The following is a 20126-nucleotide window of genomic DNA, read 5'->3' as shown; positions in this document are numbered from 1 at the left end:
CTCTCAGCTCTGGGCCTTCTTTTTGGTTCTGCTTGTCCATCCCAAAGCAGAAGAAAGGGCTTTGATGCTGAGAAGAATCAGAGAAGAATCCTTTGATGCTGAACCAAGAAGATTTGACCTTCCTGAGAGGCATCTTTAATGTTTAAATTATCTGGGGAGGTGGAACAAAGGATTCTGGGAAATTCAAACTGCCCACACAGTGTTCAGTGTATAATGGCTGAACTTGGTAATAAACTCTCAGCCACTCCCTTGAACCCAGCCGCGCCCACTCCTCACACGCCTCAGAACCTTTCGGGGAGGGTACTGATTGCAGCACTTCTCAGAGACATGCAGAACGTGTCTCTGAAAAGAACACAGCCATTTGTTCTCTGTCAAGATGCCTCTTTCATACTGTAATTAGAGTGCTTTAGGGGGGTGGAAATGGGGGAGAAGGAGGAATATGAAACGCTCTTACTTCCCCTCGCGGCTTATTCTTCCTGCACCACAGGGCTTTGAACTCACTGAAATATTGTGACTGAAACACACACTGTTATATGCACAGAGAGGGAGAAAGCGACATGTGTGCCCCTGGGTTTCTGCCTCCATGGTGTCTATGTGCTAAAGTGAGAGGGTACATCCTGGGGGGAATTCAACAGAGTAGGGAGATCAGAATTCTGCCTTGTAACCCTGTGCCTCTCCAAGAGTCACGATGAACTGATTTAGCCTGTATCCCAAGTTTTAAAGAACAATGAACACATTCCTCAACATAAATTCTGGCAATATTTCTATGTTCACATCTGGAAACAAAGATAGGAATAGTATATACCTAAAAGTGCCGTGAAGATGAATGAAATAATAGAAGTAAAGCAGTTAGAACAATGCCTGTGGCATAGAACACATTAAATATGTGTTAAAAATGTGTTTCTATTATTACAACAATTTTTAATCTAGGGGGTTTCATTTTTACAAAGAAAGGTAGTGGTCATTGATTATATTAGACACACAGTAAAGATGGTTATTTTGACATGCTTGTATATTTTGAAAAGTAGACTTTGGAAAGAATTTTTGCATTTTCTTACTATTTCTTTAGATGAAACTGAGGCACAGTATATACAGTTAAACTGTTTTTCATTAAAAAAAAAAAGTCAATTGATCCTTCAGGGCTTTATTTTTCCAATCGGAAAAATGGGGGTAAAAGTGTGAAGGGTCCCTTAGTTTCCTTCCTGAAAAGTTGTAAGGACAAGCTTGTGAGAACTCAAAATTTTTCACTGTGTTCTTAGTACCTGCTACTCCATGGTCATCTCTGATGATAGAAGGAAATGATAAAGCTAGTTAGAGTGAAATAGTGCAGCATTCAAGAATGTTTGTGGGGTTTTGTTTTGAATTGTATTTGCAGCAATAGCTAAAACAATTTCTTGATAATATCTTGCTGAAAAATCAGTTAACATCTTTCTAGCACCTGTGGGCAGTGGAGGAGAAAGCAGGGTATGGAAGGAGTCTAGGATGGCTGTTTCAGTCACAGCAGATGATTTTTGAAGCAGCTGGCTGATCTCGTGTGGATAACAGAGAATTGGTGCTCTTGGGCCCAATGATCTTTCATATAAATGTGTCAGGATATCCAGCTGACTTGATACACAGCTGAACTCCTGGTCTGCCCCCCAGAAACTGCTCTTCTCCATCTCAGTTATTTGAACTCCATCCTTCTAGCTGGTCAAGCTAAAAACCCTTGAGGGTTATCTTTGACTCATGTCTCTCTTATAGTCCACATTCAATGTGTCAGCAAGTCTTCCTAGCTCTCCCTCACAATATACCAGAATCCCGCTATTTCTCAGTGTCCCCACTCCTCCCACTCTGACCAAGGCAGTCATGATTTGGAAATAACCTGGGAGGTCTCCTTGCTTCCACCTTTAGCCCTTGTCAGTCTGTTCTCAACAGGGCAATCAGAGACATTCTTTGAAAACTTTAATCAGGTCACATGAGTTCTCTGCTGCAAACCCCCCACCCCCCACCCCATGGTTTCCAGATCACACCAAGTGAAAGTCAGGTTATTATCCATGGTCTACCTGGTCTAGCCTCCCACCTCCATGTGGCCTGTTACGCACTCTGACTTCATCTCATTCATTTTCTATTTATTCCGTCCAGCGCGGCCACACTGGCTCCTTTCAGTTCTTTGGAAGCTCCTCCAGGATGTTCCTGCCCCACAGCTTTGCCCTGGCTGTTGCCTCTTCTGGAATGTTCTTCCTCAGAAATCTGCATGGCTCACTCTCTCACACTTCTCCTGTCATTTCTCAAGTCTTCTCAGCAAGACCTTTCCCAGCCACTCTACCCCAAACCCCAGACCCTACCCCCATACTTACTATTCCTCTTCATGCTTTGTTTTCCCCTCAGCACTTATCAGTATATAACATCCTTTATATTTGTACTTATCTTTGTTATTATTGCCTGTATCCTCTACTGGAATGTAAGCTCCATGAGGCCAAGGATTATTACCTTTATGTTTGCTGCTGTATCCCCATATGCTAAAGCAATGCCAACCATGTAGTAGGCACTCAATAAATTATATTTTGGAAGCAGAATAAGTAGATAGATAGATAGATAGATAGATAGATAAGGACCTTGATAGTAGTTTGTGTGTATTATGATACATTCTTAGGAATGTCAGCAGTACTTAAAATAGGCACTTGGAATACCTATTCTGTGCTGGATACTATACTTTGCACTTTCCATCTATTATTTAATTTAATCCTCACAACACTTTGAGACAGGTACAGTGTTTATTCCTACTTTACAAATGAGGAAACTGAGACTCAGAAAGGTTAAGAACTTGCCCCAGGTCCCTGACGGAGCTGTGATTTAAACCCAGTTCGGTCACATTTCAGAACTTTTAATCATTATGCTATAACAGTCTGGATTATACCAACTTCAAGGTTAAAAAGCAAAACAGGAAACATAGTTCCTTCATTATGTCCTTTATGTTAGTTGCCAGGCCTTCCCCTGCATCTGCTCACACAAATAAATAAACGAGATCTCAATGTCAAGAACAAGGAAAAAAAAAAAAAGACCGAGCAAATTTCCCAAGATCCTAAAAGAATCTGCCTCTTTGAGGTCTCATGACTGAAATATCATGAAGATGTGGAATGGCACTGGCTTTGGAACCTGGAGATCGAAGTGATGCTCCAGGTCAGCCTCCGAGCACCCTGTCAGCCTGGGGCCAGCAAGCCCTCTGACCTCTCTGTGCCTTAGTTTCCTCGCATGTAAAAGGCGACACTTGGGGAAGTGGTCTGAGGTCCTTCCCACCTGATATTCTGGCCTGTGAGACTCGTGGCCTTTCTTTCATTGCTGTGGGTATAGCGTGGAGGAGTGAGGGTAGGCTATAGTACTCTGTATAAGGCCATTTATTTGCCTTCACTGCTTTAGGGAAGGACTTTTGCTCATTGGAGCCCCTGATCTCTAAGGAGAAGCGACATGGTATGATGCAGTGCCTGAGTTAATGCATCCCTCATCCTCCTCTATGCCCATCCATTCTGCTTATTAGAGTCAACACTGGATGGCATTTAGAGAACTGGGTGCTGTTTTGGCCTTTATTTATTGACAACCTAAGTCTCCTTAAATCCTTTCTGGAACAAATCAAGGGATAAGGTATAAATAAGTGTAATACAGCTGAACTATGTTACCTTCAGTAAGGTATTTACCTTCTCGGGGCTGTGTTTGCTCCTCTGAAAAATGGGAGAAAATGTTCCCCAGGCTCCTAAGTACACTGAAAGACTGTTTTACAACCCCCTTCCACCCCACCACACCCATGCCATTCTCCAATGAAATCGAAATGAAAACAGTGCCAACAAACAATTGCCTCTCTGACCTCCCCCAATTTCTTTGTTAGTTTTAGAACAGTTAGGGTCAAAGGGTTTGTTTGTTTGTTTGTCTGTTTTTTATGTCTAACCCAAATTCCTCTTTCCTAAAGCAAACATGTTACAAGAAGACTGGCAAGGTTCCACTGGGGCAGTGAAGCACTTTGGAAATATGGGCTTTGAAGATTAATAGAAATATGACCACGTGGCCATTTGTGAGCTTGGCAGTCTGTCCACATATGCTTCTGCGTGCCAGTGTGAGCATGTGTGCATTTGTGCCAGTGTGTGTGTGATGAAGTGTACAAGTGCATACAGGAGTGTGGGTAAACAGGTCTTTGAGTCACAGGGGCCAGCCCCTCCTGGCGGGCTTCGTCTTCCTTTTGGTTGCCATGACAACAGCGAGGGCCTCCGTATCTGTAAACAAAGCTCCCTATGTGGACTGAACCGGGAGGAGGGGTCTGGAGCTAGAAGCCAAAACTGGGAGCCATCTAATCCTCCGACAGAGTATTTCTTTTTTTTTTTTTAACATCTTTATTAGAGTATAATTGCTTTACAATGGTGTGTTAGTTTCTGCTTTATAACAAAGTGAGTCAGCTATACATATACATACATCCCCATATCTCCTCCCTCTTGCGTCTCCTTCCCACCCTCCCTATCCCACCCCTCTAGGTGGTCACAAAGCACCGAGCTGACCTCCCTGTGCTATGCGGCTGCTTCCCACTAGCTATCGGTTTTACGTTTGCTAGTGTATACATGTCCATGCCTCTCTCTCACTTCGTCCCAGCTTACCCTTCCCCCTCCCCGTGTCCTCAAGTCCAGGCTCTAGTAGGTCTGTGTCTTTATTCCTGTTTCTTGTCACAGCGGACCTACCGGAACATCTTCGCCACTAGGTAAATATAGAGATACCTGTTCAGGTGCCCTGTGATCCTGAGGTGACATAACATGGGCAGGAATTTCCAGTTGGAGCAAAGACTTCAGCGAACCTCACTGCTAACCCCCAACAGTTAGTCATCTCATAATAAATCCTAGCAACGTGAGCGTTCAAAGCCCCTCCCACCACCCTATGGACCAAAACCAATCACGTTAATTTATCAATATACAGATGAACCGCTTTGTGAATTACCTATGGCTCCTTTATAGGTTCAGAAGTTCATAAAATATAAATTAATTTTAATATTAACCTAAATATGACTTGAAAGACAACTCTACCTCCTCCCCACCACCCGCCCCCCTGGCAAACATGATAAACACATATGGATGTTGTACCATGTTTGAGATTATCTACATCACTCTTCCACTTTATCTAAGTGTGAATAATATGGAACTGGCTATGTATGAATAGTTGATTTGTACAAATTATGCCTCTCGTGTAAACTGCTAAAAAACAAAAGCAGTCACAAATGTAAATTCACTAAGTCAGACGTAAGAAGAAAATTGTACGTAACCATGCAGTATGGGGAGATAGATCAGCCTCCTTCTTTGTTCCGGTAACTGAAGTTTAAAATCCCAAACCTTGCATACACATGAGACAACCAGAATAGAGGCTCAGCTGTGCTTGTCTCCACGTCATCATCCTTCCATCTATGTGACAGCTGTGTTTTGAGGGGAACTGCCATTTCTCCTCCCAGGAAAAAGAAAAGGCAGCCAAAAATTATGGATAACAGAATTGGGTAAGAAATATTTGAATGAAATGCAATGGATTTTCCCCCCAGTTTTATTGAGATATAATTGACAGATAACATTGTATGAGTTTAAGTTGTGTTAGTTCAATATTTGTATGTATTGTGAAATGATCACCACAGTAGGTTAACATCCGTCACCTCACATAGTTACATTTTTTTTCTTGTGATGAGAACTTTGAAGATCTTCTCTCTCAGCAGCTTCAAAATACACAGCACAATATTGTTAACTACTGTCACTATGCTATGCGTTACATCTCCGGAACTTACTTATAACTGGAAGTATGTACCTATTGACCACCTTCACCCATTTCCCCCACCCCCAGCCCCACCCCTGACCACCACCAAAATGTTGTTTCTATGAGTTCAGTTTTTCTAAAATTCCACAAATAAGTGAGATCATACAGTATTTGGCTTTCTCTGTCTGACATATTTTACTTAGCATAATGCCTTCAAGGTTAATCCATATTGTCGCAAATGATAGGATTTCCATCTTTATTATGGCCAAATAATATTCCATTGTGTGTGTGTGTGTGTGTGTATGTGTGTATACACACATACACACACACACCACATTTTTTTATCCGTTCATCTCTTGATGGGTACTTAGGTTGTTTCCATGTCTTGGCTATTGTAAATAATGCTGCAGTGAACATGGGGGTATATAATGTCTTTGAGAGAGTAATTTCAATTCCTTTGAATACATACCCAGAAGTGGGATTGCTAGACCATATCGTAATTCTATTTTTAATTTTTTGAGGAACCTTCATACTGTTTTCCGTAGTGGCTGCACCAGTTTATATTCCCACCAACAGTGCAAAAGGGTTCCCTTTTCTCCACATTCTGACAGTTATCTCTTGTCTTTTTGACAACAGCTTTTCTAATACATGTGAAGTGATATCTCACTGTGGTTTTGATTTGCATTTCCCTGATGATTAGTGATGTTGAGCACCTTTTCATGTACCTCTTGGTCATTTGTATGTCTTCTTTGGAAAAATGTCTATTTAGTTCCTCTGCCTATTTTATAATGGTATTTTATTTTATTTTATTTTATTTTTGCTATTGAGTTATGTGAGTTCTTTATATATTTTGGATATTAACCCCTTATCAGATGTATGATTTGCAGATATTTTCTTCCTTTCCATAGGCTGCCTTTTCATTCCATAGGTTGCCATTTCATTGAATTTTTATCATTTTACAATCTCTTACAAGAATTCACTCAGGACTTCCAGACTAAAACAGATTTATTCCTGCTCTGGTTATGAGCAGGGGGGTTTCGCGTCTTTCTAATGGCAACACTAGCTGAAGAGGAAACTGAGACAGAGGGGTTTACTGCCTAGTTTATTAGCAGCAAAGGTTACCTGGGTACCTAGCTCTGAGAATTGACTTGGTGGTATTTATGCCACATTACATGGGGATTTATTTTTGTTTTCCTGAGTGCCTAGATGCATCTTAGCTTGAGTTCTGTTACATCTAGGGGTGTGGAAACACTGGATGGAGCAAATGAAAAGGAGCTGACTACGCATCCTCTTACGTTGAGCCACAGGCTAAAGCTAAGTGCTCTTAGGGGACATGAGCACTCTTCTAATGTAAGCCAGATTTTTCTCCTTTTGAACTTCCTGTTGCTTGATCCAAGGAAACTGGATAAATTGAAATATCCATAGGGCCACTCCTTGAGGCACCTTTCATTAAGAAGTTTGGCAGTGGTCATCGAGATGGCTAAGTAAGGTAACGGCCATATGTTTTATCTTTGCAAAAGCATCATCATCTGAATAACCCCAGGATAATCCTCTGTGAAGAGGAGAGAGTACTCAGGTCCTCAGGGAAGAGAGGGACCAGTGGGAGGAACACATTTCCCTTTCTTCCATCTGGCTACATATATACTCACGAGACTGGCAGACATGTTGAATCTAAGGTTAGAATAATCACTTATTTTTGGCAGGTAATAGAGTTGAATCCTGTTTGTCCCTGTGTTCTCCAGAATGCAATATGTGTATAAATAAATGGTGACTGTGATATAGCCACAAAATCAAGCAGCACATCACTAGCTTGACTAATGCAACAAATTAGTAGCATTGATACTAGGTCCTTATTAACGCAACACAGAGCAATGGATTTTTATGCTGCTCTCTCAATTAAAAAGATAGTCCTTTTAGAAAAAACACAAAACTCTGTTTTTATATCCTTACTTTCCTCAACCTTTGGCTGAAAAATAAATCCCTCTTGTGGATTTTAAATGTTGACTGCTACGTAACATGGAGGACAGCTCAGGCCTCGTAGAAACAGCACTTAATCTGGAATCAAAAGGCATTCGTTTGAATTCTGGCTCTGCCTCCTGATAATTTGGTCATTTGGGGGAAGTAACCTTTCTGAATCTCCCAGGGTTTTTGCAAATCTAAATGAAATAATTTACATGAAAGTGATTTAGAAAATAAAAATTTTACAAATGTGGCTTAAAAAGCTTAATATTTTATTTATAATCTATGGAATCTACTATAATACTAGGCTGTGGATTAAACTTCATTGGTCCCTGATAGAATGTGATATGATTCAGCCTCTACTTGGCCTCTTGGAACCTTCAGATTAGTCAGAGAAAAGCCATGGGCACAAACACTGTGATGGCAAGGGAGGGGGTTAAGAAGTGTCATGAAAGACACTGGTGCCAGACTTTCTGCCCTAGGCTCCCAGTTGAAAAACAAAACAAAGCAAAACAAAACACAGAAGGCCACGTGCTATAGACAGTATGCTATGATCCAATTTTTGTAAAAATAAATAAATAAATAAATAAATAAATAAATAAGAGCAAAGATGAAAAAAAAAAAAACCCACAGAAGGCCAAATGATAAACATAGTACAGAGGAACCCCAAACACAGCCCTTCTTCCCCGCACTGACATGCGGGAGCTGCTTAGGAAGTAGCCCCGTTGGTGCATACTCTTTATTTCTTTTAGCCAAGAGGCTTCTTAAAAAGACCAAGCCAGATTTGTTGGGCTCTGGACCTGTAAGATGCCAGGTGGGAGGGTGGGAGGAAATGGGGGCCTGCAGTGGCAGAGGAGAGCAGGGAAGCCAGCTGGTGAGACTGGAGCCAGGAAACTTCCAAATATACAGGGAGGTTAGGCTGCGGTGTCTTGGGCTGTCCCACTGGAAATCGAGCCACGCTGTCATCCTGGGGGTCAGATAGAGGTGCCACACTGCATACTTCATAGACGAATGCTACAGAGATTTTAGTGGAGCCAAACAAAGAAAAATAGTGGTGGCAGTGTCCAGGAGTTACCTGGCAACTGCTAAATTCCCGCTAGTTCACCTGGCTCCATTTGGGTCAGTGCAGAGATGCTGCGCCCCCTCATTTAAGCCTTTGGGAATCAGGTCAGAGCTATCAGTGTGCTCCTCAAGTCAGCCTGGGTATCTTTAATAAAATAAGCTATTGAATAAGTACTATATGCCAGACCTAGTCTAGTCCTGGAAGATGCAAAGTTGAGTAAGACAAAATGTTTTCAAAAAGCTCACATAGAGGGAGAGAGAGAGTCACATGTACAACTCACCACAGTAGAGGTCTGGCTGTAACATGAGCTGTGAAGAGCTAGAGGAAAGGTAGAAAGGAGGCCAGAAGACTGGGGGCAAGGGAGAGGGGGAAGGGAAAGCTAAACATTAGAGGTGACATTTCAACCTGGCCTTGAAGAAGGAGATCAGCTCGGTGGTTTGTGACCACCTAGAGGGGTGGGATAGGGAGGGAAGGAGGGAGGGAGACGCAAGAGGAAAGAGATATGGGAACATATGTATATGTGTAACTGATTCACTTTGTTATAAAGAGAAACTAACACACCATTGTAAAGCAATTATACTCCAATAAAGATGTTAAAAAAAAAAAAAAAAAGACTCAGGCAAGGTAAGAACGGATTCTGGGCAGTGTGAATTAAACCTTGAGATCCCTCACTGCTTTTTCAGGAACTGTGGGAAGTGCGCTGTGTTTCGAGCATGGCCGTGGTGGGCTGCAAGTAGGCAAGAGATAGATCGGATTGATGGGAGGTGAGGTTTGAATGAAAGGCTCAGATCCAGCCATGAAGGCCTTTGAAGGGTCTGTCAGGTGTTTAGCAGCTGGTGGAGGAGACTGTGGAGGCGGGGAGGATAGAGTAGAGAGAAGAGGGAATTTAGAAGATCTGAGGGTCGTGGTTCCTCTTAGTGGCCGGCCGCTTAACTCCCCTTAGATTCAGTTTTTGGGTTTGTTTGTTTTTTTTTGAATTTTTGAATTTTATTTTATTTATTTTTTATACAGCAGGTTCTTATTAGTTATCTATCTTATACATATTAGTGTATATATGTCAATCCCAACCTCCCAATTCATCCCACCACCAAGATTCAGTTTTCTGAGCTGGAAAATGGAGATGTTGGTAATAATGCAGATGCTGAAAGATTATTGTGTTCCCCTGCCCATAGCTTGCTTAAATTCTCCTTGTTCAATGTCTTGCTCAAAACATTGCCTCCTGCAAAACCTTCTTGGATTTCCCTAGAGTGTAGTTGGAAAATGAAGACACATACATATGAAAAGATAAAGAAAGCAGCATATAAATATGCCACTGGGCCGGCAGATATGTGGGGAGCCTGGGCTCTTAGAGCAGACAGGCCTGGGTTCCAAACCTGGCTCCGTCTCTTACCTGAACCTGAGCAAGTTGTTTAACTTTTAAATCGAGGCTGAAAATACATGTTCTACCTTCTTCTCCTTTTGGTTATAAAGATTAAATGCACAAAATGGATGAAGGTGCTGGGAAATTAGAAAATGCTCCATAAATGTCACTCACTGTGGTTATTATTTTCAGTTTGGAAGTGGTAAAATCCAGTGCACATTTTAGAAAGATAACTGGAATAACTGTGAAATAGATGAAATGAAGGGAAGAGAGACAGGTGGTTGAGAGACCAAGTAGGTGCTATTGCAGTTGTCCAGGCAGGAAAGGATGAGGTTCTGGACCAAGAGGCAGTAAGGGTGAGGAGGGAGGGTGGATCCAAGTGCCATTCTGAAGATAGAACCCACAGAACAATGGCATTAATCAGACAGGAAGGATAGAAAGAAGAGAAAGAACCAAAGGTAAGAACTTTGGTAGATGGTGACGCCATGAACCAAGCTAGCTCTTTGTTACTTTCTAATTGCTGAAATCCAGAAGGGCAGGTGAAAAAAGGAGGGGTCCCAGGGCTTAAGTTCTGTTACCCTGACTCTTGCTGGCCCTGCTCAACTCTTCCTTCCCCCACAGCAGCCTTAGGAGAACCCACTGAGCTTGAAACCAAGCCCAGAAGCAGCCGCAGAGCACAGGGAGATCAGCTCGGTGCTTTGTGACCGCCTGGAGGGGTGGGATGGGGAGGGTGGGAGGGAGGGAGATGCATGAGGGAGGGGATGTGGGAACAGATGTATATGTATGACTGATTCACTTTGTTATAAAGCAGAAACTAATAAAAAAAAAAAAAAAAAAAAAAAAAAAAAAAAAAGAAACCAAGCCCAGGAGAACTTCCCCTGCCCGTGTGCCTTGTCCCCATGCCCTTAGCCTGATTGTGACCATTGTAAGGTGTCTGTGCCTGAGGAATCCATCTCTGTCTTGGAAGGAGGGGCCGTATGAGACCCAAACCGGTATATCCCTCTGCCTCATGGTAGACTGGCACCTCTCCTTTCCCTGCACCGGGGCTGGGGCACGTCCCTCAGCCCCTGGCTCATTTTCTCCTCCCTGGACATGAGGGAGTAGGTGGCAGGACCCACAGTGGGTGCTAGACTCTCTTATCTTCAGGCTGCTGCTCTTTTTTGACGGGGAACACCTTGAATAAGTGGAACAGCTTCCAGGGCAGTAGGAGGGTGTGTGAGCCATGGCTGGGAGGCACTACGCTAGCAAGGGGTGTTCTGGCTGGAAGGGTGTTTGGTGATGAGACGGGCATTGGTGTAGAGGTGGTATCTGGAGGGGCCTGTTAGCAAATGAATATTTCTTAATCCCCATTTGTTCACTTGTTGAATCTGATCATCTTCCTCTCTGCCAGGGAACCCTCATTCCTCTTCTGTCTTCTTTTTCCCATGGAGCTTTCGTTTTTGTTTCGTTTTGGTTTTGTTTTTTTTTAATCATCTTGTGCCATAGAGTGGCTCTGGTCCCCTGTGCCTGTTAGTGGGCTCTGTCTTATCTCTGACCCTCATGCTGGCTTTTTCCGTCTGTCTCATTTTCCCCTCCACACCACCCCATCTTCCTACTGTCTTTCTACTGGAGCTATGTGCGCTTCCTGTGTCCTTACCTTTCTTTTTATTTATTATTTGTTTGTTTGTTTGTTTATTTATTTATTTTATTCTTGGCTGTGTCGGGTCTTAGTTGCAGCTGGCGGGATCTTTCACTGTGGTATGTGGACTTCTCTCTAGCTGTGGTGTGCGGGCTCACGAGTTGTGGCGCAAGGGCTTAGTTGCCCTGCAGCATGTGGGACCTTAGTTCCCTGACCGGGGATTGAACCCGTGTCCCTTGCATTGGAAGGCAGATTCTTTACCACTGGACCACCAGGGGAGTCCCTTACCTTTCTTGTTTAATCTCGACCAGCCATCTTCAAACAGCATTTCAGCCCTTCTAGGCCTCAGTGTCATGGTCTTCCATGGCAGTCCGTACTGAGCACCACAAGGTACAGGCCACCAGAGGAAGCACAGCATTATGGGTAGAGTTCAGATCCCAGCAAGTTACTTCCCTCCCCTAAACCTTGATTTCCCCATCTGTTAAATAGGAATTTTAATAGTGCTTACTTCATAGGGTGATTTTGAGGATTAAATGAGTTAATGAGTATGAAAAACTTCATATAGGCTGGCACGTAATCATCAGTCAATGTACATTAGTCCCTGTTGTTATTAAGAGCAGAAAGGGTAGCTGGGCCCCTCAGAGGGTGAAGGGCTTCCGTCGTAGCCGGAGAGACGTAACATAGCATTCTGGAAGCTAGCTGGTCACATTACTAAGTCAATACCTTTCAAAATAGAGCAAGCAGACAGCATTAGTGCTGACTGGAATGAAACTGATCTGTGAAGGCTTCCTGCAGGAGGCTGAACGAAGTGCCTTTCTGTGCAACATTTTAAGGAGATGCCCGTTGCAGCCTGGGACAAAGGAAATGGGGTATACAGAGTGCCTGTTCAAACACGCTCTCTCTCCTGCTTGTTTCACCCTTTCTTTTAGTCATGGCACTGCCCAAGCCTGGTGAATCTTATCTGCTTTGTCCACAGGGAATTTGCCAAAGAGAGAGAGAGAGTGGAGAACCGGAGAGCTTTCATGAAACTGCGGCGCCAGCAGCAGATCGAGCGTGAGCTGAATGGGTACCGCGCCTGGATAGACAAAGCAGGTAAGGCCTGGGGGCTGGAGGAGGTTGTGATGGGCTGCCCAGACATCAGGGACCTGCCCCCGTTCCCACTCCCAGTACTTCCATTCAAAGGGGCAGCCTAGACCAGAGCAGAGAGAAGCTCGAGATGACTTGTTGGCTTTTTGCATTCCCCGCTGGTCCCTTTTTCTCCCTCTGGAGTCTGTCCCTGTTCTTCAGCCAAACGCCTTTCACGGGGCAGGCATTTTAGCAAGGTGAACTGAGTAAAAGGTAACATAACCCAGGAGTTTGGGCTGATGACATTCTATACTACTGCCGTTACTACTAGTAACAACAGTCTGTGCATTCCACAAATATTTATTGAGAGCTTACTTTGTGCCAAGTCCTGTTCTAGGCACTTAGGATACAGCAATGAGCCAGAGCTCTACTTTTTTTTTTTTTTTGACCATGCCACGCGGCTTTCAGGATCTTAGTTCCCCAACCGGGGATTGAACCCGCCCCCCCGCCGCCGCCCTCCTGCAGTGAAAGCGCTGAGTCCTAACCACTGGACTGCTGGAGAATTCCCCCAGAGCTCTACTCTTGTGGAGCTCATTACCCTGTAGCTGGGGAAGGCAGCGATGAACAAAATAATAACTTTTGATAAGGTGATAAGTACAGTGAAAACAGATCAAGGTAGGGTTAGGGGTTTAGGGTAGGTTGCAGTCTTAAATAGAGGGTCAGGGTAGACCTGTGTGAGGAGAGATTTGAAAGGGATGAGGGCGTGAGCCACAGGGAGCTCTGAGGGGAGAAAACCCCAGTGCCCGGGCTCTAATGTGGGAGGGGCCAGGAGCCCTCCAGGAATAGCAGGAGGTGTGAGCAGGGGAAGGTGTCAGGAGTAAGGATGAGGACAGCTGTGGTGGGAGCAGAGGCAGTAGATTGTGTATGACCTTTACGGGCCATTGTAAAGTTTGGGGCTTTCTGGTGAGTAAGGCAAGAGCCACAGGAGGGTCTTGAGCAGAGAAGGGACGTGCTCTGTTTAAGATTTTGAAGGAGCACTTGGTTGCTGCACTGAGAACAGACAGTAGGAAGACGAGGCCAGAAGCAGGGAGACTGATTGTGAGGCCACTGCAGTAAGGCAGCTAATAGATGATGGTGAGAATTGGTTTTCCCTGTTCCCTGCACTGTCATCAGCTCCTCACTCTGTGGCTCAGGCTCGGGAAAAATTCTTGCCTAGCCCTGAGGATAGGTCCAGATTTATCCCGATTTCATTAACCCACAGAGCCCCCAGATGCAAGTTTGACTGTGGCTCTGCTGCTTATGAGGGGCATCGATCACCCCACATCTGTCAGTAAAAAGCATGTATTTGATTTCCTTATTATTTTAAAGGTTGCGTTGCATTGGTGTTGTATATCTTCCTGAGCAAAAGAGTAAAATATTTTTTAATAAAAAAAATACACATGATAGTCAGCATCTTTGCTCTATTCCTGGTAGAAAGCAGAGAACAAAGAGGTCTCTCTGGAAAAATTTGGAATAGGATTGGACACTTAGGTGCCTGACCCTTATTCTTCTCTAAGCTTTGGAATGATGCTATGACTCTTATTCAGATCACAGCACACAAAAGCTCTCTCAGTTCAGGGGTCAACTTTGGATTATCTTTCAGGGGTGAGAGGGCATGTGTGGCGGAAAGTGCCATGTCAAAGCCAGGTAAAAGCCACGTCTCATTTGGGACTATTTGCATTCCTTTGCTGCTTCTGGAAGCAAGAGCCATGGGAGTGGTGACTGTACTTCCATTTTGCCCTTTCTCCTCTGAGGCTCTTGTGTGGAGGTGAATGTGAATCTCCCCTCCCTCTTCCTGGAACAGTATCTCAGCAGATTTGCCTCCAGGCCAGGTCGGCAGCTTGAAGTTCCCAACTGCCCGTGGCTTGCTGGGCAGGGGAGCCGTCTGACAGACCACCCTAGCTAGTAGGCTGGCAGCAGCCTCCCTACCCTTTGCCACGGCCCTGCTCAGGGTCAGGCAGCCCGGGATGCTGCTCTTTGCGGCTCTGCTTTTCAATCGCATGCAGAATCCCAAGGCTCTGCTTTCTTCCAGTTGGCAAAGCCAGCACTCTTCTTCTAAGAAAAAAAGACGCACTGCGACGTCAAATTGTGCTTCCTGGCCCTTCCCTTTACAAGTGGAGCGTGAGTGATTCAGAGACATATGGGTTACATTTGCCTGGAAAGACATGCTCAAGTTCGAAAGCGAACTTGGCAAAAGGCATGGGGGGGATGGGAGGGCCGTTCCAGCCCATCCAGAGCCCTCGAGCGCTTCCCAGAGGTACTCAGCAGCACCATACACCCTCCGTCTGCCTTGGGGGTCCTCAGATCTGCCGATCCCAAAGCCCCGACACTGCACAGAGCGAAAAAGACTCTCTGGCTGAGGTCATTCATGTTGCTATGAGGTATTTTAACAAGTACCTAATTTTAAAAGGATGCCCTCCAAAAGCAAGTGCTATTAATGACTTTAAAATCCTCTTTGTCCTCATGAAGGAGCATCCCACCAATAACATTTAACCTGTTAACTTAATTTTGCCAGAGGGCTGTACTTAAAAAAGAAAGCTAAATGTTACGACTTTATGATGGCCATCCTGCATGGTACCCTCTGAGCCTCAAAATGTTCCCCTCCCTGGGAAATACATTTTATACTCTCAGGTTTTTTTGTTTGTTTGTTTGTTTTTTAATTTTTTGCGGTACGCGGGCCTCTCACTGTTGTGGCCTCTCCCGTTGCGGAGCACAGGCTCCGGACGCGCAGGCTCAGCAGCCATGGCTCACGGGCCCAGCCGCTCCGCGGCATGTGGGATCTTCCCGGACCGGGGCACGAACCCGTGTCCCCTGCGTCAGCAGGCAGACTCTCAACCACTGCGCCACCAGGGAAGCCCTATACTCTCAGTTTTATATGCAGGTGGAATTATGGTAATAACTTTACCCTCTTATGCCTGTCCTTTTACTTGTTAGAAGTGCTTAAATTAAAGCATTGCTTCACAGACCCTGCTGCAAGCTTTTCCCGGCAGCTGGGATCTTAGGGAATGATTGCTGGGGCCTCCAGCTCCCTCGCCTGTGGCTGAGACAGGGGCGGTGATCAGAACTCATCCACACCACTCCCAATAGTTGGGCTCAGAATCCCAGCACACGTGGGAATGAAGGGCTGTTTTGTTGATAAGTTTGGAAGGATGTCAGTGAGGCACATCCTAATAAGTCTTAGCAGAAAATAGTACCCTGCCGATGATGACACGGCTGTGGAGTACAGGCTGCTCCTGGGGAGGCCAAGAGGGGCGTCCAGGGGACTAAGTGGTTGTTTTCCAAACGCCAACAACCAAATACATCGTCCCAATGCCAACCAGGCCTTCCACTCTCTGACACCAGTTGGGGTGTCCAACAATTCAATTCAATTCTGATGCGAAGTTAGTGCAGACGCCACAGGTGAGAGGCTCCATCCCACAAGCCTGCCTCTACTTTACACACCAGCCACAGTGGGGTCCCCGGGTGACCTGCACCTCTTCCTGGCTGCCTAAAACTTCAGAGGGCTCCAGATTTGATAATTAGTTAGAATGACTTACAGAACTCAGGAAAAACTACCACCAGTTTATTGTGAAGGACACAAGTCAGTAACAGCCAAATGGAAGAGATACACAGGGTAAGGTATGAGGGTGGGGTTTGGGGGGCGTGCAGATCCTACATGCCCTCTCCAGGCACTTAACCCTCCCAGTACCCTGATGTGCTCACCAACCCATAAGCAACCCGGGCCCCATCGTGTAGGGTTTTTTATGGAGGTTTTATGTAGACATGATTGATTAAATCATTGACCACTGGTGATGGAATAGTCTCAAGACCCTCTCCCCTCCTGCGAGGTGGGAGGGGGATGGGACTGAAAGTTACAACCTTCTAATCATGTGGTTGGTTTTCTGGGGGGACCAGCCCCCATCCTTACACTAACTAGGCCTCTCCCACAGTGAGTCATCTCATTAGCGTACAAAAGAGTAAATTCCAAGGGTTTGGAAGCTCTGTGCCCGGAAGGTGGACAGAGACCAAATATTTATATTTTATTATATCACCGGGACAAATTCATGATGGGCTCAAGCTCTGCTCAACTAGGCAGGATGGAAGTGGTGGCGGGGCGAGGAAGCAAGCCCGTAAGCCCTGCCCCTCTCTTTGGGGTGGCTGTGAGCACCTTCCTCTGCCCTTTCCTTAAAGAAGTAGGCTAGAACCCAAAACATGGGCTCACCTTCAGAATGAAGAGGTGGGTGTTATGACCTAGGGGCTGCAGACAAGCAAAACTAAGGGAGCTCCTGCTGCTAGAAAAGGTTTCAGGAACCTGGATAAAAGAAAAAAACAGGAATGGAAATTTGTCATTCTTATCCATTTAGGGGATTTTAGTTAAAAAGATCACCTTTCGCTCTCAGGGCTATTCTCCTAAACAGTGTATCAGAGACAGAGCTGAATCTTCCCGATCACCCACCAACACCCCCTCACTGAAGACCTTCCTTTCTGTTCTGACGTTCGGGTGCTCCCTTCATGACCCTTGATGTCTTGCTGATGCTGATGCCTGTGACCAGCTCTGAACTCTTTGCGCTCTCTCTCTGTTGCTCTGGAGCCAGAGCCGTTCCTGAGGGATTTTCATGTTGCAAAATAATTTGGCATTTACCGATAATTTACTAAACCATTTGTTTCCATATAGAGGAAGTCATGCTCGCTGAAGAAAATAAAAATGCTGGAACGTCAGCCTTAGAAGGTAAGGAAGTGCTCCGAGGCCTCATTCCTTTCGCATTTGCCCCCTCTTCTGCAGAGGCAATCTCTCTTGATCAAAAGAGGAGAAAGAAATAAAAAGAGGGGCGCTCTGGGATTTGAAACGCAAGTCTCTCTGTCATAAAATCCCTCGTGCTTTAAAATGAAGGGAATTGAGTCATGGATTTAAATGCTTTTTAAAGTGATGAAAATGAAATCCAAGAGTTGCTTTGTTCCAGGGCGTGTGATTGATACGGGCAGTGAAAAAGCCATCATACAACCAATGGCACAGAAAGGGATCTTCTTTGACAATTTGTGGGGATCATCTTGGGACCACTTTCATTGGCAGGAAGTGCCATTGTTTATGAAGAACCAGAACAAATAGATACGGAGTACCTGTTACCTACTGCATTTAGATAAGCTCTAGCAAGGATTCGGGAGCCTTGTCCCATGGGATTCAAGAGCCTCGTGTGTCAGAGGTGCTGCTGAGCATGGGAGCCATGTTTCCGTAGACATTTGTGACTTCACTAACCCTGGCTCGGGTATTTAAAGGCAGGCGCGCCTGTGTCAGAGGGGCCTCTTGCCCACAGTCCTCAGTTCTGACCAGACTGATCCGGTTGTTCTTGTGTCCTCTCCCTGGCCTCCGCCTTCCCTGGTGTAGTGCTCCGAAGGGCAACCATCAAAAGGAGCCGGACGGAGGCCATGACGCGAGACTCCAGTGACGAGCACTGTGTCGACATCTCCTCTGTGGGTGAGTGGAGGCCGTCAGATCTCCTTTCACTGCTCTGAACCTCCTCTGAAAGGGAACATCCTGTCTTTGGAGAAACACCACCAGGAGGAAGGGAGGCCAAAGAATCCAGAACTTTGGGATGTAATTAGGAAAAGGCGTTGGAATCTAATCTAGTTGACAATGACTTACAGAAAAAGATGGACCAGGGGATACTGTTATGTGAAACATGGGGCTTAGGGCCAAGAATCCAACCCAGATTCTTCAAGTGTGGCAGATGTATCCCATCGGCATACATATCCCATCTCTCCTGGATGTGATAATGAGAACCCACTTTGGGAAATTGTTCAAAGGATCCTGAGGACACCCATTTGAGAACCTGCAATCATTTGCTTAATCATAGTAGCCTCTACCTACTTCCATCGCCTGCTTCCATGTGATACTTAAACAAATTCCTACTGACAGCCCTTTACCATGACTGGTGTTCAACCTCAGGTTCCCTTAGAGATTCTGGCTGATGGCAGATTTTTTCCTCCCCAGATAAAAGGGAAGGGTCTGACTTCATCCTCAAAAGCAGAAGAGGCGTACAGAGCTCATCGCTGCTTTAGGCTTCCAGTGGCAGAAAAAAATCACAAATGCGGCAGGATGATTCCAGTGCCTGAAGCATATTTAAAAAGAAAAGCCAGAGAGAAGCCCAATCTGTTACAGACATAAACACGATCCTGTTAGGATTCAAGATACCGGCTGGATGCCTGGTGTCCTGCCTGGGGAATCTTTCTGTTTCCTAGGACTGAGGGTGCCCAGAGGAAAAGCAGGGTTCCCTGCTGTGCTGTGGAAACTCTTAGCTCATAACACGTGGCAGTACCCTAGCCCTGGGACCAAAGCTGCCCACCTTGCCTTGCGAATACCTGCTTGCCACGGAGGGTGATCTCTTCTGCAGCCTCATTCTCCCTCCTTACTTCTCCCACCTAGGCACACCCCTCGCCCGAGCCAGCATCAAGAGTACAAAGGTGGACGGGGCCTCCTATTTCCGGCACAAGGAGCGGCTTCTGCGTATCTCTATCCGCCACATGGTTAAATCCCAGGTGTTTTACTGGATTGTGCTGAGCCTTGTGGCTCTCAACACCGCCTGTGTGGCCATCGTCCATCACAACCAGCCCCAGTGGCTCACCCACCTTCTCTGTAAGTGAACGGTGACTCCTGGCTTTCACGGCAGCAGCTCGATTGGGGTGTACTGTCAAGAGAGCAAGGTGTCACGTGGGCCTGGCAGTGGTCCTGCCCACCCAGAGTTCTGCCTCTCCACCACATTGTGACTGAGGCCAGAGCTGTCCTCAAGGGGTCGGGGTTAGCACACGACCATTCCCAGCTGTCATTCATTATTGAATCAGATCAACAAATCTTTGCTGATGCGTCAACAAGATGGTGTTACACCTTGGGTAGTCTAAGGCCGGCTTAGTGCCTTAAGTCGGCTCAGTGATGTAGGGAGTCTTGGTCACCAAAGTCCTAGGGGAAAAAGTTCCTGGGGAAATGGATACCTTCAATAGACCAGAAAGGAAACGTATAGGTCAGCTCTGGGTCAGGCTGCCGCTGGGTGCGAGTGAGGCTCCCAGAGGCTGTCACTGCCGGGAGTGTGGAGAGCGAATCCGGCTCTTTCATCAAAGCCATGCTTAAGCCCTTTCTCTCTCTCCTGAGAGCCACCTACCATTTGAAGGGCAATGACAAAGCCACCTGTCAAGAGAGCAAAGCTGACCTGTGGAGTGTGCCTGGGACTCATTCTGGGTCTGAGCGTCTTCAGACATCATTAGGTTTTGCCTGGCACTGAGCTGGCATGGTCACTGGAAGTCCCGCT

The 20126-nt window shown here is 45.6% G+C and overlaps 1 protein-coding gene across 3 annotated transcripts in view; it reads left to right on the top strand.

Annotated features, from left to right (window-relative positions):
• CACNA1E (calcium voltage-gated channel subunit alpha1 E) overlaps positions 1-20126 on the top strand; it is a gene marked incomplete at both ends in the record, with an annotated part of 301265 nt that overhangs the window by 200643 nt on the left and 80496 nt on the right. For all 3 annotated transcript variants that reach the window (XM_079696521.1, XM_079696523.1, XM_079696522.1), the window contains 4 exons: positions 12722-12837; positions 17504-17557; positions 18212-18301; positions 19250-19459. In XM_079696521.1, the coding sequence (XP_079552647.1) occupies positions 12722-12837; positions 17504-17557; positions 18212-18301; positions 19250-19459 (470 nt within the window). The remainder of the gene's footprint in view (positions 1-12721; positions 12838-17503; positions 17558-18211; positions 18302-19249; positions 19460-20126) is intronic.

The sequence above is a fragment of the Hyperoodon ampullatus genome (genome assembly GCF_949752795.1).
Source record: "Hyperoodon ampullatus genome assembly, chromosome: 2".
Lineage (NCBI taxonomy): Eukaryota > Metazoa > Chordata > Mammalia > Artiodactyla > Ziphiidae > Hyperoodon > Hyperoodon ampullatus.
Note: the sequence above shows the minus strand (reverse complement) of the source record. Positions and strands in the feature narration are given on the sequence as shown.